At 37.3% G+C, this 27,023-nt stretch overlaps 2 protein-coding genes across 3 annotated transcripts; one reads left to right on the top strand and one right to left on the bottom strand.

The window, feature by feature from the left end:
* Positions 1-111: 111 nt before the first annotated feature.
* On the bottom strand, positions 112-27,023 carry LOC144635018 (EGF-like repeat and discoidin I-like domain-containing protein 3). Of its 2 annotated transcripts, XM_078494087.1 has the most exons (11): positions 26,733-26,915; positions 24,036-24,268; positions 23,844-23,922; positions 22,204-22,306; positions 22,012-22,090; positions 6,471-6,545; positions 6,327-6,351; positions 5,376-5,701; positions 1,552-1,690; positions 554-879; positions 113-399 (listed from the first exon to the last, which is right to left on the bottom strand). In XM_078494087.1, the coding sequence occupies exons 6-11, from the start codon at positions 6,540-6,542 to the stop codon at positions 154-156; spliced, it is 1,134 nt and encodes a 377-aa protein (XP_078350213.1). In that variant the 5' UTR covers positions 6,543-6,545; positions 22,012-22,090; positions 22,204-22,306; positions 23,844-23,922; positions 24,036-24,268; positions 26,733-26,915; the 3' UTR covers positions 113-153. The 2 variants fall into 2 exon arrangements, with proteins under 2 accessions (XP_078350214.1, XP_078350213.1); XM_078494088.1 differs by lacking the exons at positions 22,012-22,090; positions 22,204-22,306; positions 23,844-23,922; positions 24,036-24,268 and adding an exon at positions 26,925-27,023 and having other exon boundaries at positions 112-399; positions 26,733-26,811.
* LOC144635043 (uncharacterized) lies at positions 14,320-15,987 on the top strand. The gene has a single exon (XM_078494112.1). The coding sequence runs from the start codon at positions 14,392-14,394 to the stop codon at positions 15,325-15,327; it is 936 nt and encodes a 311-aa protein (XP_078350238.1). The 5' UTR covers positions 14,320-14,391; the 3' UTR covers positions 15,328-15,987.

Raw genomic sequence — 27,023 nt, forward strand, 5'->3', positions numbered from 1 at the left:
AAGCATATGTGTGCAGCCGTCTTCAATAGAAACATGCACATAAAATTATTTTTTGCAGTTGTTCCATGACGCTGCACCACCTAACAGACAAAAAAAACGTTGCCAGCTAATGATTTGTTACTCTTGATTATGTATTCCATTGGGAGAACAGACTTAAAAGTATATATTGTGGCTCGATGATAAGTATCTCCGTGTTGGGCAAATGACAGTAACACCTATGGTACAAGTGAATGGGGGATGAGTACTCAAGTTATAAATACCTGGGCAGCCATACAGCTCCATTCTCATTGATATGTGATTGTGCCACGCTGCTGGCCTAAGTATTATGAACCGGGCGACAATTGGTGGGTTGAACTGGTGGTAAACAATAGTATCACTGTCCTGATTTGCATCAAATTCCTGAAATTAAATAAATGATAAGCATGCATTTCTAGTTGAATAGGAGATGTACTTTTAGGCATCAGAGAATGCGAAGAGGCAATTCTGACAGCTGCAGTAATCTTTACAACTGAAATTCTACTGGTTTCTCTAAATGGCATATGAATTGCATTACCTTGGGTGAATTCTGGCCTGCTTCCACGTAATAGTCAAAGTTCACTCCATCCTCGCTGTACTGCAGTTTGTATTTGGTTACCCACTGGTTGTATGCATTTCGTCCTTGTGTAGCTATACCTGTTACTTTGGTGTAACTGTCAAGATCGATCTGAATCCATTGGTTGAGATCATTTAGTAGAGCTGACCATCCTCCTGCTTTGCCTCCACCTGCCAGAAAGTTTAACCTGCCCTGGATAGCGGCATGATTTGCATTCCATTCTGTCGAGGATGTAATTTGAGCATCTGTAATAAGACCGCTTTCCATACCAAGAGGCTCTGCACATGCTGAATGAAAGGAATTAGGAATTAAATGTCGACTTGAAGTACCGCGGCAAGTTTGTCTAAGTCCCCGCGTTTATTTGAACCCAACTGCATGTAACAGATCTTCATTTAACGATGGGTGTACTAATTACAGTAGGTTCGTGAACCTAAACACGGTTAGGTGAGGTTCGTGAACCCAATGCACGGAAAACTGAGACAAGATCAGTCTGTATGCGCGACAACCGAGAACACTTTTGGTGCACCGTATGTTCCACTCAGCACCAAAGTTGTTTTTAATTTCGGTGAACCTAAGCAATTTCAATGAGAACAAATGTGACTGTCGCAAGTAATAAAAAATAAAATAACTGTTTGGTTCAATTTAACGCGAGGCGGAGGGTTAAATCACACCACTCTCGGCATTGAAACAAGGGATTACAATATGTCTGACAACCAGATTTATTTTCCAGAATACATGCAAAACAGTGAAATTAATAGTTGGCCTTTCTGATGATCAATTTAAACTTGTAAGATTTCACTATCTTCTTATAAAATACTTCTACAAACAATCATTTTATCATTTTGCCCTCCTTCCCTCGCCGTGTTGCTCACAATGTACTGAAGCTCGACGACTTTATTTTTGCCTTTCGGAACCGCTCATTATGTAAACAAATTAACAGTGTATGATAATGTTAATACCTGGGCACCCATAAAGCTCCATTCTCATTGATGTATGATTGTGCCACGCAGTTGGACGAAGCCTGATATAGCGTGCGTTAATCGGCGGAGTGAGTTGATGGTACACTTTAGTGTCACTGTCTTGGTTAGCATCAAATTCCTAGAAATGGAATAAAAAGAGATCAAGATCGATTACAACTCATTCACAGACTGGAAGCTTTCGTCAGGTATTTGGGTCTCACAACCTCACAAGCTTCTAGTAATTGGGAACCTGCGATGGAATAGCATCCCATCCAGGGAAAGAAGCACAATACTCTTAGTTGTATGCCACAGAAACTTGGATAAGCTCTGACAGTGTGGGTCAGTTTGGCCCGAGCTTGGTTTTACTTTTTGCAAGATAACGATTAATCAGAATCAGATGCCTAACTACAGGGCTGTAACTAGCAAGAGCTGAGTCAAGAAGAGGTATTTGTCTCGTCTAGATTTTGAACCAAAATTAAACAATATGTTTTGTTGGAAAAATAATCCCAAGTTGGACAAAATTAATTTTTTTTAAGAGATACCTTATGAAAAATGTTGAACAAAGAGTTTCAGAGCCGCTTGATTTTTAAAAATTTCTGAAGGGCATGCCCCCAGACAGAACCCCCTAGTAGCAAAATCTTCCCTCCTCTATGTTCCTGAACAAGAAGCTTTAGAAGCTTGAGAAGCTTAAAATCGGGCGCTTAATAATTAGCTATCTGTTTTGACTTGAACGGCAGGGTACAGTACAGTAAAAATCACTGGAAAAACAGTCACTTAAACCTATTCAGGCCGGAGGGTGGCTTTTGAGGCCCGCGCTGACTTTGGACGCTTTTAATTTTTTCAAGATTCAACCAAACGCTGCCAAACTTTGCGTGTTTATCTAAAATTTATCTTGCAATAATTTGGTAGGATTAGTTATTGGTGCCAGTAACTTGAAATCACCATGGCAACGTCATTTTGACAGGCTTGTTTTCCCAAATTTGTAATTTTCGTGTTTCTATTTAATAATGAAAATCTGGAATGTTTTCAAGATTGCATTATTACTTAATGACATAATGGTCTCAATTTATAAAAAAATATATTTCGCACAATACAAATAAACGATTGAACTAGACGTCTAGAAAATATAAATTTGTAACACTTAGCAAAGTGCAGCCTTTTCACAATACTTAATAAAGGCGGGGTTTTTACCTGAAGACCGATTTTTCCAATGCTTTAGGTGGCTGACGCATTTCAGTATTTTCCAGCCCTTACACTTTAATGGAACAGTATACAACTCCTAATCAGGTTACTATTGTCAATAGAGACTCAAAGGAAGTAAGTTTGGTTGTTATTTTTGGTTTTTTTTTTTTTTTTTTTTTTTTTTTTTTTTTTTTTTTTTTTTTTTAAAAAAAAAATGATCACAACTTATTGACCAATGATTAGGTATTTGTTTCATACCATTACTGTAATAGCAACTGGTGAAGAATAGTAGTACTGACACCAAAGTATAAGGGCTGGAAAACACTGAAAACCATTTAAGCCGCGTTTCAAGGAATCCAAAAAAGCTTTACTTATCCCATATATATTTGTTTTGCAGTATTTTGTTAATTTTTGGACGATTTTGGGGGATGTCTGAGAGGCGATAGTTTTTCTCAAAGGATTAGTAAAATTTAGACAAATAAGAAATATTGGAGATTTTATGTGATTTTAAAATTTGAATTTGAAGTTAAAAATTGGTGGACGGACACCAAACAGTCTCCTGACAACCCGGAGTGCTCTTGCGAGGGGGTCAGCTGTTTGGTGGTGTTTCCATTCTTATCTTCAATCCCTTCTTTAAATCTCTTAAAGTTCCATTCAAATTCAGGTAGAACCCCACTTTAAGTTTTGTTCTTGTGAGAAAACAACAGAAGTCAAAGGTTGCGTGATATAACCAAGCATGGATTTTAATTCTCCCTCCCTTTCCATCTCCTTAGCCTTTCACCCCCACCTGTCCCTCCCTTTCTACTCTCATTCATTCATTCATTCATTCATTCATTCTCTCATTCATTCATTTATTCTCATTCATTTGTTTACATTTCCTAACCAATTCAGTATCGTACTAATCTGTGCCAAGCAATCAGATAATAACAGAAATTTGCCTTACTTTTGATCTCCCATACCAAGACCTTAGAGTATAAACCGCTAATAAAACAAAACACACTTGATAATAATTCTCTGAGGTTATACACCTTGCAGTATTAACGTACTAACGAACTTGATAACAAACCCCATGTCGTACTAAGGATTTTACTGATCAACATAGAAAATAAGTTCACAATGGTTTGTTCCCAAAACGTTTTGTACTGTACAGAGGGTCTGTATATTGAGCTGTAACTTGTATACCGTATTGAAAAATTCAGAACGAACCGACTTCTGCCCACTACCATGATATCATGTTGAAAAATTAGCTCGTTCGAAACCGTAGCAAAGTCGTTAGAGACAGACAAGAAACAGCCGTTTACTGGCAGTGTTTGAAAATCCTGAATTTCGTCAAAAGAGCCAAAATAAAATTTTAAAATTTCCTTTATCAATATGGTTCTTATCTTTTTATTCAATTCTATGAACTGCTTTTATGCAGTACTGTCCAACAAAGATTTCAATTTCCTCAAAGTTTCGGGACAAATGGATACAAAATATTTCGTGCAGAATGTAATTTGATTAAGCGAATGTTTTCACGTCTATAAATACTTCAAGCAGTGAATGAAAAACCGTTTTGTTTTCATCGATGAGAACCACTTTCAAATAGTTAATGCATAAAAAATAACAATCAGATCAGAATACAATAATTATTAATGCAAGGTCTCGCTATTATGTCTCTGCAGAGATACTTCTTTTTTGCAAGTTCAAATGTATGCAAATTTCGTGTGAAATGTAATTCGATTCCATTGTCTTGTTTACAAACTCTTTCTTAAGAAAGTTGTATTTTCGTGAATAAAACCCATTGGCCTGTTTTGTTTTCCTGATCATGTTTGTCTGTGATTTTTACAAAACATGTGGTCTTTTTTTCGGAACTTTAAGTTGTACAAAAATTCCTATTTTGAACACAGATGTCACTTCCGGAATTTCTCATCTAAAATTCAATTGGTATTTAATTATAATTATTCGAAGTTTTCATTTTCAAGTCATCTTTTCACTCGATAGCTTTACTGATCTCGTAAAAAATTCCATTCAAGTTCACACCAATACTGTACATTGCCAATATTTTGCTGACGTCTTGAGAAGTGTCTTACTAACGTCACTAGTCAAATCTAAAATACTGTATATCCAAAACAAGTTGTGCAAACATTCTACTTTTTGTGACAGGCGACTTTGACGCCCAACTGTGCGGAAATGAAAATCGACATACTTCTTGCTAAATATATAAAAAAATAGTTTTAAAGTGGAGTCCGCCTCAAAAAAATGTACCGCCAGATCACACTGCTATTTGTAAAAACCAGCAAAGCGTCTAGTTTCAAAGTTTCCCACAAAAACATTGCGTGACATGAATGACGTTACCCCTTTTATTTACAAAAATAGCTTCAACTTGTCAAAGCAACTACAGTTTCACAATGGTGATTATTAGTACTTTACCCCTTAAGTTTTTTTCTCTGTCCTCCCGCCGAAGCAAAGAAGAGAACCAGATTGCAGATTAGCCCAAAAGTCGACCCAGTGTTCCTACAACGATTTACTGTCAAAACTGAAATGAAACCGATTGGCCCAGGCTATCCCCGTCATTTTTAGCCGACAGGAGACTATCGTCTAGGACGACCAAAGGGTAAACTATAAATCGGCCACGCCCGATTAATTACAATCGTAATACTTACCTTGGGTGAATTCTGGCCATGTTCGTGATAGAAACGATAGTGTAGGCCATCTTCACTGAACTCCAGTTTGTATTTGGTTACCCACTGGTTGTATGCATTTCGTCCTTGTGTAGCTATACCTGTTACTTTGGTGTAACTGTCAAGATCGACCTGAATCCATTGGTTGAGATCATTTGATAGAGCTGACCATCCTCCTGCTTTGGCTCCACCTGCCAGAAAGTTTAACCTTGCCTGGATTGCAGCATGGTTTACATCCCACTGAGAAGAGGCCGTGATCTGAGCATCTGTGATGAGGTGACTTTCCATGCCAAGAGGTTCTGTACAAGCTGTATTGTGTAGAGAAGAATATAGTTTTCGTACCATTATTAGTTAGGGATAAGTGCACTGCATCGGGTTTAGGAAGTAGTTGTTCATACAGTCGAAGTCTGCGTAAGCGGAAATTGGGGGTGGAATCTTATTAGCGCGGGGCAGAATAAATTAACGGCGATGACCTCATAGACTCGTGAATGAAATGCGGTGGATTTAATTAAATTGTGGATGATGTAATGTTCTATTATTATCTTGGCTGGTATAACCCGTTTGACAGGATTCACAGTATCGGTTTAGCGTATCGTAATCACTAAACCATACAGACTAATTAAGCAAGCCTCTTTTCGCATAAGTTTAATACCACCGACATTACTGTTTTCGAACCACGGTTTTATACTCGATACTCTTGAGTGAACTCATTGATAAAAGCGCTTAAAAATTAGAAATAGCAAAAACGTTTGTAAAATTTTTTCTCCTTCACCACCACAATTTTATTGTTTACCTCCACCACCAACACCAACACCACAATTCTTTTGTTTAACTCCACCACCACAACCACCACCACCATAAGAAGATGAAAGAAAAAATTGTTCTGCATGCTATTAGTTACAATTGCTAAAAGAGGCTTATAAAAAGACTAACCTTGGTCTCTAGATAAGTATTCGTCCTGTTAAAGAAATAAATTGATCATATCAGTTTTACAAAAGGCAGCAATTTAGAAAATGTAATAGTTTTTCCTTAAGAAATTTAACAAAGTACGGATTGGTACTGAGTTAAAAGACTCACCCAATCTTGAGCATCGCGGGCGACTGACACCACCAAGGCCCAAGTAAATATGAAGAAAACAAAACACTTCATAGTCTACGAGTAATGAATAAAAGAAATCAGTGCATTATCTAAAGATTTTTGTTTCTAAGTGCGTGCTGAGTCATGTTAAAACGTTTCAAGGCAGATATAACCCGTGTTTACGCAATCACGCTTCCGGCGTTAACTTAGTAGCCACATGGGCTATTCCACCGCAAATAAGAATCCCATGAGAGATGGGCAGCAATAAAGAGCAGAGTTACATGGGTTGATGTTGTCTAATGCTACAGACCCAGACCCTATGACACGAGGCTGCTACGCTTTGTACCTGTGGAGGCCTCCTAAAATGCCTGAACAAATAAACACGGGCGATCGAAGCGATCGTGATCGCCCCAATCGTCGCAGACGTTAGCGATCGCCTCTGTATTGTTCTCATATAATCGCCAGCAAACTTTTGGAAGCGACAGAGGCGATAGAAACGATTGGGACGATCATGTGAGAACCAGTCTTAAGAGGTTGTCTGCGTTAGAACGGATAAGGCAAATTTCGGACCTTCATCGGTATGTGAAATATTTTCAGTAAAAGTCTATCATTACATCCCATGAACAAATATCGCATTTTTTGGATCAAATCTTTTATTTTTTGCGAGACGGTTTTCACTGTAACTTCAAAGCTATCTAATTTGCATTTGTAGATTTTATAATTTAGCAGTAAATGTCGGTTGCTGCCAAATCGTATTCCTCAACCAAACAAAAATCGACCCAACGGCCTGAAATTAAAGGGGTTTAGGGTTAGGGTTAGGGTTAGTTGTTATTTTGATTTTCCTAAGCGAAGGAATAGTTCCAACGCTGTGGCATGCCATTTATGATATTAAAACCAAAAAGTTTCGGAACTCTATAGGTTTTAATATTTCGGCTTTTACTGTTCATGTAAGTAACGGATATGAAGACTGCAGAAACAACGATTCGAATGAACTGCCGAGTGAACAGCCAAACATGTGCGTAAGCACCTGAAAGGTCTGAACAAACTGACTGAGCAGACGAAGGTCGAAAGTGCAGAAAACCATCCATAAGACTGACTGACTAGAGAGTTTACAGACTAGATGGTAAAGAAAAGTCCTAATAGTTATGCTTGTGTAAGTAACAGACTCAATGACTGGCTATGGTGGTTTACTTAGTAGTGATCTGTTGTCTTTATTTAAATTTATCGCTTAGATAAATTACTATTATAGTTTAATTAAGGAATTTATAATAGTGAGCTCACTAGTAAGTTTTCTTTGATCGGAGTAGATTGTCATGAAAGCTCAGAAAGTCTGCCATTCTCGTCAGGGGCGCAGTGACAGACCCTTTAGAGAGATAATTAATTCGCTAACAGTAAAGCTAGAAAACAGGATAAGCGCGCGCGGGAATACGTTACATTGATCTATTTTCCGTATTGTAACGTACCGTTAACTAAAAGCCAAATCAGGGTAAATCTCTCTAAAACCACGTTTCAAACTGTGGTACCACAGCTGGCCCTACGTGGCTGAGCTAACTGTTTACAATCTATACCGATGATACGTTTACAAAAAGTTTAAAACTGGCAAAAATCTAATGACCTAAGTTAGGAAAGTTCGTTGGATGTGCTTTACAAGATTGATGATGAGATTACTTTACTAAAAAATGCCGTAAATTAAATAAGCTTTCGCAGTTATGTTTTAAACATTGTTATTAGGATTTAATTTCGGCAAATTAAATCTTTTAAAAACAAAAATAATTTACTCACCATCGGAAAAAGCTGAGCGCTTGGCACGGAACAAACTCGCTTGGTCGTTTTCATTTGTTAGCTCGCGACGGTTTGTTGTACACGCGTACTTTAAATTTGAACGCTCGCATCATGCGTGCGCGCGCAATCTGGGCACCAAAAAGAGTGGGTATTAGCATAGCACGCGGTTAAAATAAGTGAGGGAAAAGTTTTGACGTCTCAGGACAATACCTTAATATTAAAATCCAAGAATTGTACCAAGTTCGGCTATGTTACTTGACGACTGGCTATTGGGTTTTACTTGGTAGTAACAGGTTGTCTTTACAAAAAAAAAAAAAAAAAAAAAAAAAAAAAAAACTGTTTCTTGTTATATTATCTGAATGGCAGACTTTCTGAGCTTTCATGACAATCTACTCCGATCAAAGAAAACTTACTAGTGAGCTCACTATTATAAATTCCTTAATTAAACTAAAATAGTAATTTATCTAAGCGATAAATTTAAATAAAGACAACAGATCACTACTAAGTAAACCACCATAGCCAGTCATTGAGTCTGTTACTTACACAAGCATAACTATTAGGACTTTTCTTTACCATCTAGTCTGTAAACTCTCTAGTCAGTCAGTCTTATGGATGGTTTTCTGCACTTTCGACCTTCGTCTGCTCAGTCAGTTTGTTCAGACCTTTCAGGTGCTTACGCACATGTTTGGCTGTTCACTCGGCAGTTCATTCGAATCGTTGTTTCTGCAGTCTTCATATCCGTTACTTACATGAACAGTAAAAGCCGAAATATTAAAACCTATAGAGTTCCGAAACTTTTTGGTTTTAATATCATAAATGGCATGCCACAGCGTTGGAACTATTCCTTCGCTTAGGAAAATCAAAATAACAAATCGACCCAACGGCCTGAAATTAAAGGGGCTTTGTCACGGATTTCACTAGATTTTTGAACAGGCAAAATTTTTATTTGTGTCGTAGGAAACCTAAAAATAATGGTCAATTTTTATTTAAAATTGCTATATTAGAGCATTGAAACTGTCAACAAACGTCTTTGGCTGCAGATGACTCAGATGGAAATGGATTGAAGTGCCTATAAATCCCCCAAAAAACTTTCACTTAAACAAATCTCTGTCCAATTCTGAGCAAAATGGCGCAAACATTTTTGTTTTTTGGTTAAAACCGGAATTTTTTATGATTTTTTGAAGTTCGGTTTGTCTGCCCCACGACCGGGTTGAAGGGAGACTGGGACTAGTGACGTAAAACCCAAACATTAGCAACGATGAAAACAGAGCAACAGAGCAACAACAAAAGCGGAGACAACTTTTATTCTTGGATTTTTTTCAGACATTTGTTTTTAGCATATGCGTCGATTTAGAAATGGCCTCGAACGACTTCAGTTTTTCCTGCCTTCAATTCTGATTCTGAAGTCGCAAAAAAGGACGAGTACGAGCAAAGATTCGAAGGTTCGCCAAACTCTGGCTTCATAGTAGCGATAAGAAAGTTCGCGGTTGTTTCGATACAAGTCGAAGTCGATTCGTTATACATGTAAAGATGTTTTGATACAGAAATAACTTCGTGAAAAGTCCAGTTTAAGCGTTTTAGTTTTCATATTTGATATGTTTCGACAATTTATCCTACAATTTGTAAACGCGACTCGATCGAATCGAGACGCTCGATCGACACTGACACTACCGACTTTATATACTCGACAAAATTGATCTTATTCCCTGAGTTCATATTTCTTGATGGTAGGCATTATATGCGCTGCTTGAGTAGGGTTTGAATAATGACGATAATATTCAACAAAAGATCATCAAGAGAGTTCCGCTGATGAAATCGCTTTCTCGAGCTTATGACTTCTTCACGTCTTAAAGTTTGCTTTCAAAGGCGTCAAAACACCAACAAAGAAGCCGTGGTAACATAGTCGACAGCTCGTGTTTTCACAGCTTTTGCACGAGTTTTGTTAATTAGATACGAAATAAGTCAGAGAGAGAGAGAAAGTAAAAATTAGAAACAGCTGTTGTTACAGGTAATTTTGATTCTAAGAAAAAAAAAGTTATTTTGTAGTTGCATTATTGATGACGATCATTACAAAAACGATAAAAAGAAACCACTATATTGGACTTTTGAGTCATTCTCTTCTTACGGTTACATAAAAATAAAGCAAAACAATTTTAACAGAAAGTGTATTTTAAAATCATTTATAATTTGTGGTGGCTCAGTTTAAAACATCGGGCCTTAAGTTTTTAGTTAAGGACACCCATCTATGGTAGGTATAAAGTGGCTGTAAACAGTTTTCCATTCTTTGAAGTATCTATCCTTTATTTTGCTTTGACGTCCAAACCGTGGCAGCTGACGATCTCGAACCTGGCAGGTTAGAAGATAAGCTGCTGAAGTTGTAATTTTGCCTTGTTTCATGTTGCGATATAATGGCAACCCAGCTAATTATAATTCAACCCAAAAATTTGACAAAGCTGACATTTAGAGTTTCAAATGTTGGTCCTTGTTGGAGATATAAATATATTATACTCGTTACAGACAAGGAGAGTTTTCTTATATTGTGAAGCCAACTAAATTTCCAAAAGAGATATGACTGAACGGAGTTGTCTTGACTTGCAGGAGATATCGCGGGTAAGCCAGCTATAGCCTTTATATCGTCGAAACACGCCCTTTAATCACTGTTTAGCTAAAAACTCTCGCACGCTTTCATTGACCCTCGCCAACTTTTAAGTGTCTACAATATGTTTCACTCATCCATCTAATTGAAGTTACTGACATTCTCTGTTTTCGTTAATTCTCCGTGGTCCGTAGTTAAAGAAAATACTAAAACACTAATAATTTAACTGCAACATTAATTTTTTCTTTGTCCTGAATGAACTCTTGTGGTTTCCGCATGAGACGGATCGTGGCGAACAAAGGTCTCGAAAGCAAGGTTCACCAACTTAATAAGTATTCAGTGTTAACTATACTTACCGATGGCGTTGAATGTATATAACGGCTACGTTTCTAGCGAGATCTTACACCAGAATAAAGGTTTAGGAGTTTGAATAATGACGCTAATATTCAACAAAAGATCATCAAGAGAGTTCCGCTAATGGAATCGCTTTCTCGAGCTTATGACTTCTTCACGTCTTAAAGTTTGCTTTCAAAGGCGTCAAAACACCAACAAAGCAGCTGTGGTAACATAGTCGACGGTTCGTGTTTTCACAGCTTTTTTACGAGTTTTGTTAATTAGATACGAAATAAGTCAGAGAGAAAGAGAAAGTGAAAATTAGAAACAGTTGTTGTTACTCGTAATTTTGATTCTTAGAAAAAATGTTATTTTGTAGTTATATTAATGAAGTCGATCATTGCAAAAACGATAAAAAGAAACCACGATATTGGACTTTTGAGTCATTCTCTTCTTACAGTTACATAAAAATAAAGCAAAACAATTTTAACAGAAAGTGTATTTTAAAATCCTATATAGGTTGTGGTCGCTGAGTTAAAAACATCGCGCTTTAAATTATTAGTTAAATACACCCATCTATGGTAGGTATAGGGTGGCTGAAAATAGTTTTCCATTCTTTGGAATATCTATCTTTTATTTTGCTTTCACGTCCAAACCGTTTCAGCTGACGATCTCAAAACTGGCCGGGCAGGTTAGAAGATAAGCTACTGTAGTTGTAATTTTGCCTGTTTCTTAAAGGACCATGTTGCGTTATAATGGTAACCCAGCTAATAATAATTCAACCCAAAAATTGACAAAGCTGACATTTTGAGCTCCAAATGTTGGTCCTTGTTGGAGATAAAAGTATATCATACTCGTTACCGAAAAGGAGAGTTTTCTCATATTGTGAAGCCAATTTTATTTCCAAAAGAGATATGACTGAACCGAGTTTTCTTGACTTGACGGAGATATCGCGGGTAAGCCAGCTATAGCCTTTATATCGTCGAAACACGCCCTTTAATCACCGTTTAGCTTCAACTAGTTCTGGCACGCTTTCATTGACCCTCGCCAACTTTTAACTGTCGACAAAATGTTTGTCTCGTCCATCTAATTAAAGTTACTGTCATGCTCTGTTTTCTTTAATTCTCCGTGGTCCGTAGTTAAAGAAAATACTAAAATCGCTAGTAATCTAAATGCAAATTTAACTTAATATTTTTTCTTTGTCCTGAATGAACTCTTGGGGTTTCTGCATGAGATGGATTGTGGCGAAGAAAGGTCTCGAAAACAAGGCTCACTAACATATTAAGTATTCAGTGTTAACTATACTTACCGATGACGTTTAATGTATATAACGGCTACGTTTTGAGCGAGGTCTTACACCAGAATGAAGGTTTAGGTTTTGAAAAATGACGCTTATATTCAAAAAAAGGTCATCAAGAGAGTTGCGCTGATGAAATCGCTTTCTCGAGCTTATGACTTCTTCGCGTCTTAAAGTTTGCTTTCAAAGGCGTCAAAACACCAACAAGGCAGCTGTGGTAACAGAGTCGACGGCTCGTGTTTTCACAGCTTTTGCACGAGTTTTGTTAATTAGATACGAAATAAGTCAGAGAGAAAGAGAAAGTGAAAATTAGAAACAGTTGTTGTTACACGCAATTTTGATTTTAAGAAAAAATGTTATTTTGTAGTTATATTATTGAAGACAATTATTGCAAAAACGATAAAAAGAAACCACTATACTGGACTTTTGAGTCATTCTCTGCTTACGGTTACATAAAAATAAAGCAAAACAATTTTAACAGAGAGTGTATTTTAAAATCCTTAAGTCAATATATAGTTTGTGGTGGCTGAGTTTAAAACATCGCGCTTTAAGTTTTTAGTTAAGGACACCCATCTATGGTAGGTATAAGGTGGCTGAAAACAGTTTTCCATTCTTTGGAATATCTATCCTTTATTTTGCTTTCACGTCCAATCCGTTGCAGCTGACGATCTCAAAAATGGCAGGTTAGAAGATAAGCTACTGTAGTTGTAATTTTGCCTGTTTCTTAAAAGACCATGTTGCGTTATAATGGTAACCCAGCTTATTATAAATCAACCCAAAAAATTGACAAAGCTGACATTAAGAGCTCCAAATGTTGGTCTTTGTTGGAGATATAAATATATTATACTCGTTACCGAAAAGGGAGTTTTCTCATATTGTGAAGCCAACTTTATTTCCAAAAGAGATATGACTGAACGAAGTTGTCTTAACTTACAGTAGATATCGCAGGTAAGCCAGCTTTAGCCTTTATATCGTCGACGAAACACGCCCTTTAATCACCGTTTAGCTTAAAACTCTTGCACGCTTTTATTGACAAAGCTGACATTTCGCGCTTCAAATGTTGGTCCTTGTCGCAGCAAGGTTGCCACCGATGAAGTGATAGTTATCGTTTCTGAAATAGATAACTTTTAGCGCTGAATTCATAAACGGATCGTTATGCCTCATTTCTGTCAGAGATATTTAACTCGTTACCGAAAAATAGCCTGTGTACGAAATATCTTCCGTGAAATTGGTCAAATCGCTACAAAGTTTCCACCACCGTAAGTAACAATATCGCCATGCCCCTCCACCGCTGAGGTCAATTTTGTCTACCTGACGCCATTTTGAGAAAAGCAAAAATCGCACTTTGGAAGAATTTTCTACGCTTCACCAAAGCACTCAGAACCAAAGCGACAACAATAGGAAAGAGAAATTCCCGGAGATTACGGTGGTGGAAATTCTGTAGTGATTTGACCAATTTCACGGAAGATATTTCGCTTCGAGTAAGATGCTGTCGAAAATAGTTTCCAGCCTTGGGAATATTTAATAAAGTACACGTGTTCAAAATTTCGCAAAGCAATAACTGATCCAAATCACTTCAAATTGGCTCGAGGGGCAGGCAAACAAGAAAGAACACGACACAGCAACAGTGTTAGTCAATTTATAAAACGGTCGAATTTATACATCGTAAATCAAAATTGTTTCATTCCCATACAAATCCTTATAAATTGAGTCTAAGAGTACTGTGGCTCTTGTCGTTAGCTTGGGCTGCCTGTGGGCAAAGTTAGAGGGTAAACGTTTTTCCAACCAGAAATGCGATGGACCGCTTTTAGAGACATTGCCACCTAATAATTTCCGGGATTGGGCCGAGCATGGGTTGAGTATAGACGTGTTTTTGCTAGCTCCGCTCAAAATTCGTATATGGAGGCCTCTGCATGGCAGAAAAAGGAGAAAAGTTCAGGCGAAAAACTCGTGTAGAGAGAACCGGGCCGGCGTGGAGAAGTGTATCAAATTCGTCGGAAGAAGAATCCCTTTCACCGTTGGAGAAGAAAGCCAAAGTCAAGTTGCACATGTCTGACACGGAGCAACCGAGCGAAGTAGACGAAATCTCCGCCGCCTTGGAGTTGGCTAATTCTGTAATGCCGAAGCTAGACCTTGTTCTGCAGAAGTTAGACAACATGGAAAAGAAATTGGACAACCTTGAAGACTTTGTGAAAGTGGTCGATGGAAAAGTTAACAAGTTACAGGATAAAGCTGAGCAGTTTGAAAGCTTCAGCACGGACGCCACAACAAAGCTAAAGGTGTTAGATGAAGGAATGTCGTTCGCGAATACAGAGATAGAAAATTTAAAGAAGAAAGTAAAGCTTCTGGAACAAACTATCCAAGAAAACACAGTAAACACCGAAAACAAATTCAAAGGAAAGATCGAGGCTTTAAGAAACGAGAAGTTGTACATGGAGGTGTACCAAAGACGGGAAAACCTTCGCTTCTACGGCATTGCTGAATTTTTCGACCTCTTAGAAGAAAATGTCAAAGAGGTGTTAATTGACGTTATACAGAAGGAACTTAAAATCAGTGAGGCGGATTCTTTTGAGTTTCAACGAGTGCACCGCATTGGCAAGCGTGATCCATCGCAAGAAAAACCAAGGCCAATAATCGCACGCTTTCTGCGATACTCCGACAGAGAGCGAGTCATGTCGATTGCAAGAAAGCTGAAAGGAACGGGTTTTGGAATTTCGCCAGACCTCCCGAAAGAAATTGTGGACCGCAGAAAGGAATTAATGCCAAAGTTCAAAAAAGCAAAAGAAGACGGAAAGTCGGCGTTCTTCAAAAGATCAGAGCCGGACAAACTTTTTATTGATGGTATTTGAATCTTCTAATTTCCTTGGAACATAAACTTTCTATCAAGGTATTCATAAGCTTAACATGTAAGCCTCATTCATATTTGTTCATAAAAATGGAGCTGCATGCGTGTCATTTAGTTATCGCAATGCGTGCAAGACCTATTCCATTAGTAGCGCAATTAACAGCTTTCATCGCTGGCTATTGTTTTACATATATGTTCAATTGTAGTTGTAGGTGTTATAAATGTTTTTCTTTTGTTTCTTTTTCTTTTTCAATGTTAATTAGCTTTACATTTTTCTTGTTTAAAAGACATGCAAATTTTTTCGTTAGCTCAATTACTAAAGATTACTATCTCATTCTCTGCAATTGCTCGCCCTTTCACTTTTATATGCCCTTAAAAAGTCACAAAACTTAATTTAAATTTTGGTATTCTATCTTTAAATGTTCGGGGGATAAGATCTTTTGATAAACGAAAAGCACTTTTTCATTGGTGTATGAAGGATAAAGCTGATATAATTTTTCTACGAGAGACTTACAGCACACCCGAGGTGGAAAACACCTGGAAATCCCGGTGGAGAGGAGATTTGTTTTTTGCCATGGTTCTGAGCGCAGCAGAGGTGTCTTGACACTAGTCAAAGAAGGACTTGACTGTAAATTTGAGGTATGTAAACAAGATAATGAAGGTCGGTATATCATTCTAAAAGGTCTCGTTCAAGGTCAGTCTTTTTTATTTTTGAATATCTATGCGCCAAACAAGACCAACGAACAATGCATCTTCTACTTCTACGACGAAATACAGAATGAATTAGATAAATTGGAAATTGACACTAAAAAATCGTCCAAAAAGATAGAAAATCTATGTTTATGTATTGACCTAATAGACATTTGGAGAGTCAGAAACCCAAAATTAAAGCGTTTCTCCTGGAGACAGAAAACTCCAATGATACAACGCCGGTTAGGTTATTGATTGATATCAAATAATATACAGGAAGAGGTTGATAAGGTTGATATTATCCCTGCTATTAGATCTGATCACTCCGCCATTACCCTATACATCAATGGTATAGAGAACTCGGCTTATGGACCGTCGTTTTGGAAATTCAATGCAAGTTTGTCAGAAGATAAAGAATATGTAGACTTAATTAGGAACAAAATTGGCGAATGGGTAGACGAAAGTAGGGAAATCGAAGACCCGCGGGTTACCTGGGATTATTTAAAATACAAAATACGCTATGAAACGATTGGTTATAGTAAGAAGAAAGCTAAAGAGAGAAGGTCAGAGCTGGTAAATTTTGAAAGAAGACTAAAAGAGTGTCAGCAAAAATGTGACGAAAACCCAAGTACTGAAAATATCTGCGATTTAGAAGTTCTTAAAACAGAATACGACCGCCATTATGATTATATAACACAAGGAGCAATCATAAGATCTCGGGTGAATTGGTATGAAGAGGGCGAAAAGAATAGCAAGTACTTTTTAAATTTAGAAAGTGCTAAAAAGAAAAAGACATGTATACGGAAATTATCCATGGATAATGATTCACACATAACAGAGCCAAAAGAAATAATGAAAGAGATCCATGATTTCTATGCCAAACTCTACGATAGAGACTCGTATAATTTAGGTGAGAATTCAATTGACCGTTTCCTTAATGAAGTGGACACTAAAAAATTGTCGGATGAAGGGAAAGAGACTTAAGATAAACAACTTACTAGATCCGAACCGTACGAAGCTTTGAAGACATTTCCGAAAAACAAAACACCCGGAAATGATGGTTTAACTGTGGAATTTTACTTGGCGTTCTGGCACTTGGTTGCAAAGTATCTCGAAAAGTATCTAAACTTCTCTCACCAACACGGGCAATTGTCAACCTCGCAAAAGCAGGCAAAGATTACTCTATTGGAGAAAAAAGATAAAGATAGACGATTTATAAAGAACTGGCGACCTATCTCACTGATCAACGTAGATGTTAAAATTGCATCCAAAGCGTTTGCTAGAAGGCTGGGGCCAGTCCTTCCAGAACTTATTCACCATAACTAAAATGGTTTTATCAAAGGAAGGTCTACATTTGATGCAGTTAGAACAATCGACGATTTACTTGAATTGGCAAAAATCACCAATAAAACAGGTATTCTAAGGGCAATTGACTTTGAACAGGCCCTTGATTCTCTGGACCATACATATCTATTTAAAGTATTGGAAAAATTCAATTTTGGACCGTACTTTTTACAATGGGTAAAAACATTTTATACAAACATATCCAGCTGTATCTTAATTAAGAGCCCGGAAGGGCAGAACACGCCGCCCGACGCCCACACATGGGAGCAACTGGGACTCAACCCCCCGGCCATGGCCACACAAAGCCCAGCAGAGACCCCCACCACCCCCCCGCCCCCCCCAGCCACGCCGGACCCACCCCCGAGCGGCCGCGCCCGCGCGCGGCGGGCGGGGGGGGGGGCTTATTTATGCTTGATTAGCTTTTCGTACCGATTTTGTGCAGAGGCTATGGCCTGTTGGTGGTGTAGGATCGTGTCGTGTGTTGTTTATAGATATGGATCCCAGACATTTGTGGTTTGTGGTTGATGATCCGGAGTGTGCGGAGATTGGGGACGTAGGCTCAGGATGAGGGGCTAGAGGAGGGACCAGGCAGGCGAAGTTCTTGTGGACTGTCAAGTCAGCTTGCTGTGATGGCCGCAAAGGGCCGAGGGTGAGCTTTCGTAAATGCTCCTACCCACATGCTGTTGGGCGAATCGGTGGTTCATGTTCCTGTCCTCTATGGATACACTCGTAAATAATGGCTTTACTACAGGTTTTTTCTCTGTCCATCGTGGCGTACGACAAGGTGACCTTCTAACACCTTCATTATTCATTTTAGCTTTGGAAGTTCTCGCATGTCAAATCAGACAAGATCTAGACAAAAACATACAAGGAATAATGGTCAAAAATGTGGAGATCAAACTGACGCTTTTTGCAGATGACATGACTTGTTTTCTAAAAGACATAAACTCATATTCGCGACTTTGTGCTACTTAAAAGGTTTTTTTTTACTGCATTCTGGTCTCCGAGTTAATGACGATAAAACAGAAGTTTTTGCTATCGGCCCTCATAAACTAGCACAAAATGACTTAACTCGCAACGTGCGAAAATCAATCAAGATATCAGGTACCGTGTTTGACTATCACAAACCATCACGAGACAAAGCAAACTTCGACTCAATTTTCCAATCTATTAAAAAAACGTTGAGTATGTGGAAGTGGAGGGGTCTTACCCTGATTGGTAAGATTCAAATAGTTAAGACCTTCATTATTCCAAACTTTTTGAGTAAAGCGACTGCAATCTCAATATCAAACGATCTTGCCAAGGAGATAAACAGACTGATTTTCAGTTTCATTTGGAAAGGTAACGATAAAATTAAACGGACCGCGCTTATTAACGATATTGAAAATGGAGGACTAAAAATGCTTGATATTGAATCGATGATATCGGCTCAAAGAGTCATGACCTTAAAAAAATATCTAGGTGAGAGCAACAGCACTTGGAAAATTATTTTAGATGATTTCTTTTTTGAAAATATAGGTGGAAAACTCATCCTGTTCTGTGATTTTGAAACTAGTAAACTACCGACTCATCTTCCAATATTCTACAAAGAGTGTCTAGAGGCATTTCGCAATTTAAAGAAATCAAAGGTAGCCACTTATGAGGATGTTGTAGACCAAATTATTTGGAATAATAGAAATATTTTGATGCACGGAAAATCTCTATTTGAGAAACATTTGTTTACTAAAGGAATTGTTAAAATTGGTGACTTGTTATCCGATACGGATAAATTTCTTGAAAGTCCTAAAGTGTTGGAAGCGAATCTATCTCCAATCCAGTATTTCAAATTAATAGGAATTGTCGATGCCATACCAAACGAATGGAGACTAATTATCAAAGAATCACATACAGTCGACTCCCGATAACTCGAACCCTCGCTAACTCGAACCTCGCGCTAACTCGAACCAAAATCGATTTCCCCTGGATTTCTGTCATACATTTACTGTAATTTTACCCTCGGTAACTCGAACCCTCGATAACTCGAATCTCCCGCTAACTCGAACCAATTTTCGTTTCCCTTCAGGTCATTTTCTATATAATTTTACTCTTGATAACTCGAACCATGTCTGTCAATACTTAAAAAGTCAAAACAAACAGTGTTCTGTAGTCCAAAACGTTATATTTATTAGCTATTAATTTTGAAATAACATCGTACACGAGTCAGAGGTAAGGTAAGGTAAAGTCTGTGTCCGAGCCTAAGTGGCCCATACAACCGGAGCTTATCCCGGTTTCTGTAGCATTAAGCGAGTCAGAGTCAGAGCCGTTCCCGAAAAGCCCCTAAAACACAAACTGTGCCACGCCATTGACGTAGCTTCACGTGCTACAGACGTTCAGTGTGTTTGTGGAGGTTGATGCCTATTCTTTCAAATTAACCTTCGAAAACGTTTAAGGATTATCGCCAGGACGAATTAACTTACCATTGCTCGAAAAAGTAAATCGTATAAACTCTACAAAAGCAGCGTACAGCGTTGTTCTCTTTGCACATGTTTAAAACCTTCAACGTTTGCAGCTGATTCGGTTTTACGTTATGTTACGTTCTGGTTTATACAGTTATTTAGAAATATGTTGTTCCTTTTTCTTTTGGCTTCTCTATACTCGAATTAAATTTGTTTAAAATCTACACTGGCCAACACGGTATGAATAGAAAATCAGTAAACACAGTTTTTCCCTTTTTCCGGTCTTTTTCTCCTTCCGTTCTCTCCCTCTTTTTTTTTTTCCTTTTTTCGGGCTTTTCTTTTTCTCTAACAATTAATTTTTTTTTTTTTTAAAACAAAACGATTAAAAACCCCTCAAAACTTCTATAAAAAAAAATTAAAAAAAAAAAAAAAACCCCCCCACCCCCAAAAAAAAAAAAAAATTCCCGTGTTTATAGAAGACTGGAAAAAAATTTATTCTTTACCATTCACTGTCACAATTGAAACAAAAATTAGAGAGTTCCAATATAAATTTTTAAACGATATAATTTTCACAAATGAGAGGTTATTCCGTTTTAAAATGATTGAATCACCAATGTGCACCTTTTGTTTGAAAGAGGTCGAGTCCCTCGAACATTTGCTCCTTTACTGTGATATAACAAAAGACTTCTGGCAGGCTTTTTCTTCTTGGCTTTCAAACGAGAATATATCTTTAGATACTTTGACACTTGAAAATATACTGTTTGGAGTGTTCAAAAACAACGAAGATTTTATTATCCTGAATCACTTGTTACTTCTAGGAAAGTTCTTTATTTATAAATGTAAATTAAATAAAATTAAACCAGCACTAAAAATTTTTTTAGCAAAGATTAAAACAGTATACTACATTGAAAAAAAAAATAGCTACCAAAAATGGCCAACTTTATAAACATTACAAAAAGTGGGAAAAACTAATGTCATCTCTCAATAATAGTTGAGCTTAATTTGTGTAATTTCCTTTTCTCAGCATGTCACTAGCTTCTAGTTTTCTTTTATCTTTTTTTCTTTTCTTATTTTCTTTGTTTTCTCTTTTTTTTAAATAAACGCATAAATAACGCATTGTATATTCTATAGGTATAATTAAGTTACTGTTAGTATTTGTAATTTGCCGTATGCAGTCTATTGTAGTTATAGCTTATTGTAAGTAGTGTTATGTCTTGTGTTGTATTGTACGTAATATAACTATATGTCAAAAAAAAATTAAAATTACAAAAAAAAACCTAATAATTTCCATTCTTGTTTTTGTTTTTGTAAGCTTTGTGCATCTTGGTTAGTCTGCAATGTATTGAGTTTCATAGAAAACAGTAATGAGCGAATTTGGTTGTTCCTTTTTATCGCGTCTTGCTTCTTCGCAATTTAAAAGAACTTGATGCTAATACATTACGAACAATTTTTACCCAAATAAGCAAATTACTTTATTTCCTCGCAACTTAATGTTAAAACTTTTAAATGATTCCACCTTGAATTAAATCACAAAATTTTCATCTTCAAAAATATCCATCTCGAAGAAGCGCGTCCCTATAAAATTCATTACAATCACGCTTTTGTGCAAGCTGGTAATTAGCATACGAGAAAAACATCAGGAAATTAATATTCAAAGCATATTAATTTTTTAGGGTAGACACAGTTGTTTAAATTGTGAAATTGATACCGTGTACTCTTTTCAAAAACATGGGGAACCCAAAAACTCCAAGGAAGAGAAGAATTTGTTAGAAATTGCACGATGTCTACACGTTTGGTGACTAAAGGGGTTTATGTGTTTCTGCCAGAAAACATCGCGTGATCAATTGGATTTAAGGTAGACGATGATTAGTTTTGACCAAAATTCTTGTCGTTAGCTGGGGAAAAAGAACAACAGAGCACGATTTTACTCGACCTGACAGCACGAAATTGCAAACAGAAACACCCCAAAATCATTTAAATGTAAGTCACAAGTGAAAAAAACTGGAACTGCGCCCTATCAGTTATTAACCTATACGCATTTCAACATAAGCACTCCCAAGTGAAAAACACGAATCTTACACTTACAGCAACGTAACTTTTAAAGCAAATAATTTTGTAACATCCTAAGTTTACCAAGAATTCAAAGTATACGTTAACGATGGTCTATTTTAATTAGTCGGTAAAACTGAAATACATATACTGGCATTCTCCCTCCCTACCTTGGATATTCGCGGCGAAAATGTATCAACGTTTCCTGCAGATGGACAATGATAACGTCTTAACTCAAGTGATGAAAACCTGCAGAAAATAAATACATGAGAATAAACGGTTGGCTTTTCAATTGCAGCTTCTATTTGAGTTCAAAAGAGGACTAACTGAAAAAAATACTAAGTCTTGTAAACTGATCCTACCTGTCTTCCTGTGGCAAACCTACAGCCTGACTGAAATGGAGAGACCGTTGAAAACCACTTGTCGGCGTGGCACGAGCACGTTGGAATGTGATCTTTCTATTGGCTGTTGATGACAGAATGAGTAAGGTGATTGGCTGAACTGAAATGGCAACTTCTGCTTATGCTATTGTTCTACCATGAGGTTATCCTTGACAACGCTCACTGCTCGCAAAAATTACGAAAGCGGTCAAGGTCTGAAATTTTCATATATATAAGTTTAGATGTCATTAAACAGAAATAAATGAATTCTACTTTCTTTATTCTGAATAAAACTTCTAAACTAAACTTACTTTAGAATTTGCTTTCCCAATTTTTCTAGCTCTTCCTCACATTATACCACTTGTAACGTTTGATCAATAAACGATTAACTTCCGAATTTAACTATCCCCGGAAAAATTCGTAAAAAGCGCCTCCTCCGAACAATTTAATAAAAATAACGTTTGTGGATCTGTGTTCACATATAATACCATTTTATTTACTTTTAATTGAATTAGCCCACAGGCGTTACACGTTTCGCTCCAGAAGATAGCGACTCCGTGAAAGAAGCAAGCGATTTTTTAAAGAAAACTTTCGCAAGATGACAACTTACCTAAGTTAAGTTAACTGCAAAATTCGTCAATGAAAAATGCGAACTAACTGATCCTACCTGACGCTTTTTTGCAAACAAGCTGCCTTACTAAACAAGAACAGTGATTGAAACATAATGACTGGGTGGGATATTCAAAAGTGTGGTCTTTCTATTGCTTTTACAAGAATTCAAAAGCTGTCACGATCTGCAAAAACTGTTTATATCTATTTCTTATATCAATTTCTCGCTTTTGACTCTTTTAGTGACCTTCTGCTTTTGTCATAAACGAACTGAAATTCTAAGCAATTCAAAGAGTATGTTGAAAAAATCACGAAATTTTTATCTGCAAAATATCCATCTCGAAGAAGCACATCCCAATAGAATTCACCACAATCACGCTTTTGTGGAAGCTGGAAATTAGCATTTGAGAAAAACATCAGGAAATTAATATTCAAAACATATAGATTTTTTTGGGTTAACACAATTACTGGTATCCCAGTAGTTTAAATTGTGAAATTGATACGATGTACTCTTTTTGAAAACGTGGGGAACCCAAAAACTCCGAGGAAGAGAAGAATTTATTAGAAATTACACGATGTCTACACGTTCGGCGACTAAAGGGGTTTATGTGTTTCTGCCAGAAAACATCGCGTGATCAATTGGATTAAAGGTAGACGATGAATAGTTTTGACCAAAATTCTTGTCGTGAGCTGGGGAAAAAGTACAACAGAGCACGATTTTACTCGACCTGACAGCACAAAATTGCAAACAGAAACACCCCAAAATCATTTAAATGTAAGTCACCAATGAAAAAACTGGAACTGCGCCCTATCAGTTATTAACCTATACGCATTTAAACAAAACCACTTCCAAAGTGAAAAACACGAATCTTACACTTACAGCAACGTAACTTTTATAGAAAAAAAATTGTAACATTCTAAGTTTGTCAAGAATTCAAAGTATACGTTAACGGTGGTCTATTTTAATTAGTCGGTAAAACTGAAATACATATACTGGCATTCTCCCTCCCTACCTTGGATATTCGCGGCGAAAATGTATCAACGTTTCCTGCAGATGGACAATGATAACGTCTTAACTCAAGTGATGAAAACCTGCAGAAAATAAATACATGAGAATAAACGGTTGGCTTTTCAATTGCAGCTTCTATTTGAGTTCAAAAGAGGACTAACTGAAAAAAATACTAAGTCTTGTAAACTGATCCTACCTGTCTTCCTGTGGCAAACCTACAGCCTGACTGAAATGGAGAGACCGTTGAAAACCACTTGTCGGCGTGGCACGAGCACGTTGGAATGTGATCTTTCTATTGGCTGTTGATGACAGAATGAGTAAGGTGATTGGCTGAACTGAAATGGCAACTTCTGCTTATGCTATTGTTCTACCATGAGGTTATCCTTGACAACGCTCACTGCTCGCAAAAATTACGAAAGCGGTCAAGGTCTGAAATTTTCATATATATAAGTTTAGATGTCATTAAACAGAAATAAATGAATTCTACTTTCTTTATTCTGAATAAAACTTCTAAACTAAACTTACTTTAGAATTTGCTTTCCCAATTTTTCTAGCTCTTCCTCACATTATACCACTTGTAACGTTTGATCAATAAACGATTAACTTCCGAATTTAACTATCCCCGGAAAAATTCGTAAAAAGCGCCTCCTCCGAACAATTTAATAAAAATAACATTTGTGGATCTGTGTTCACATATAATACCATTTTATTTACTTTTAATTGAATTAGCCCACAGGCGTTACACGTTTCGCTCCAGAAGATAGCGACTCCGTGAAAGAAGCAAGCGATTTTTTAAAGAAAACTTTCGCAAGATGACAACTTACCTAAGTTAAGTTAACTGCAAAATTCGTCAATGAAAAATGCGAACTAACTGATCCTACCTGACGCTTTTTTGCAAACAAGCTGCCTTACTAAACAAGAACAGTGATTGAAACATAATGACTGGGTGGGATATTCAAAAGTGTGGTCTTTCTATTGCTTTTACAAGAATTCAAAAGCTGTCACGATCTGCAAAAACTGTTTATATCTATTTCTTATATCAATTTCTTGCTTTTGACTTTTTTAGTGACCTTCTGCTTTTGTCATAAACGAACTGAAATTCTAAGCAATTCAAAGAGTATGTTGAAAAAATCACGAAATTTTTATCTGCAAAATATCCATCTCGAAGAAGCGCGCCCAATAGAATTCACCACAATCACGCTTTTGTGGAAGCTGGAAATTAGCATTTGAGAAAAACATCAGGAAATAAATATTCAAAACATATAGATTTTTTTGGATAAACACAATTACTGGTATCCCAGTAGTTTAAATTGTGAAATTGATACGATGTACTCTTTTCGAAAACGTGGGGAATCCAAAAACAGAATTTATTAGAAATTGCACGATGTCTACACGTTCGGTGACAAAAGAGGTTTATGTGTTTCTGCCAGAAAACATCGCGTGATCAAAACGGCTTAGAAAGTAAACTTTCGATCAATTTTTTACAATATTAATGGAATGGGCATGATTTTTGACAGATTTCATGCCATCGTTTTGTGAAAGCCGTGCAGCGAGTCGTAAAAAGCTCTTTTAAAGTGTTGATGGCATGGTCTCATGCCAAGTGAGAAGAGTTTTCCGGTAATATTGAAAAACTGAAGCCAATTTTTAAGTTCTCTGGGCATGCTACTGGAAATACAGTACTTACAACCGCCGATTCCTCCTACCTGGGCATGGAGCGTTTTATTTCATGCGCGTTGTTGAACAAAACGTTCCGAGGTAATTTTCAATCCGGGTGACTGGTAAAAACCTCTCTCATAGCATGCTTGTGAAATTCTCATGCCTCCCGTGCACGTTTTTCGCGCGGCGGCCTCTGTCAAGCGACCGAGCAAAGTCTGGGTACGACTTTCAGGCACCCGAAGAATTTGTCACGCCGGGCATGAAAAATGTGTTTTTCATGCTGAGCATGAAAACAGCTCATTTCCGGTTCATGCCCAGCATGAAAACTGAAAACTGAGTTTTTCATGCTGAGCATAAAAATGGCTTATTTCCGGTTCATGCCCAGCATGAACCGGAAATGAACAGTTTTCTGCTGGGCATGAACCGGAAATAGGCCGTTTTTATGCTCAGCATGAAAAACTCAGTTTTCATGCTGGGCATGAACCGGAAATGAGCTTTTTTCATGCTCAGCATGAAAAAACGCAGTTTTCATGCTGAGCATGAAACGGAAATGAGCGCTTTTCATGCCCGACACGGGCGAATCCCAATTCCATGCCAGGCACGATAAACAAATCCCAGGCGCAAAAATAAAAGCCCCAGGGCATGACGCTCAATGTTTCATGCCCTAACGATGAATTTTTCTTGTACTTAATATTTCCCAGTAAAATACATGCCCAGAGCACGCAAAACAACGGTCTACGCAAAAAGCATCCATATAACTCCGTTTTTGGACGAGCTGGGCATGGAAAAGAAATTTTCATGCCATCAACATCATTTACCATTTTTTTTCGTAAATGTTTACTTTCTAAGGCGTTTCAATTGGATTTAAGATAGACCGTGACTAGTTTTGACCAAAATTCTTGTCGTTAGCTGGGGAAAAAGAACAACAGAGCACGATTTTACTCGACCTGACAGCACAAAATTGCAAACAGAAACAGCCCAAAATCATTTAAATGTAAGTCACAAGTGAAAAAACCTGGAACTGCGCCCTATCAGTTATTAACCTATACGCATTTCAACATAAGCACTTCCCAAGTGAAAAACACGAATCTTACACTTACAGCAACGTAACTTTTATAGAAAAAAAATTGTAACATTCTAAGTTTGTCAAGAATTCGAAGTATACGTTAACGGTGGTCTATTTTAATTAGTCGGTAAAACCGAAATACATAATTATACTGGCATTCTCCCTCCCTACCTTGGATATTCGCAGAGAAAATGTATCAACGTTTCCTGCAGATGGACAATGATAACGTCTTAACTCAAGCGATGAAAACCTGCAGAAAATAAATACATAAGAATAAACGGTTGGCTTTTCAATTGCAGCTTCTATTTGAGTTCAAAAGAGGACTAACTGAAAAAAATACTAAGTCTTGTAAACTGATCCTACCTGTCTTCCTGTGGCAAACCTACAGCCTGACTGAAACGGAGAGACCGATGAAAACCACTTGTCGGCGTGGCACGAGCACGTTGGAATGTGATCTTTCTA

This window comes from Oculina patagonica, chromosome 13 (genome assembly GCF_052425735.1).
Source record: "Oculina patagonica isolate OP01 chromosome 13, crgOcupat, whole genome shotgun sequence".
Classification (NCBI taxonomy): Eukaryota; Metazoa; Cnidaria; class Anthozoa; order Scleractinia; family Oculinidae; genus Oculina; species Oculina patagonica.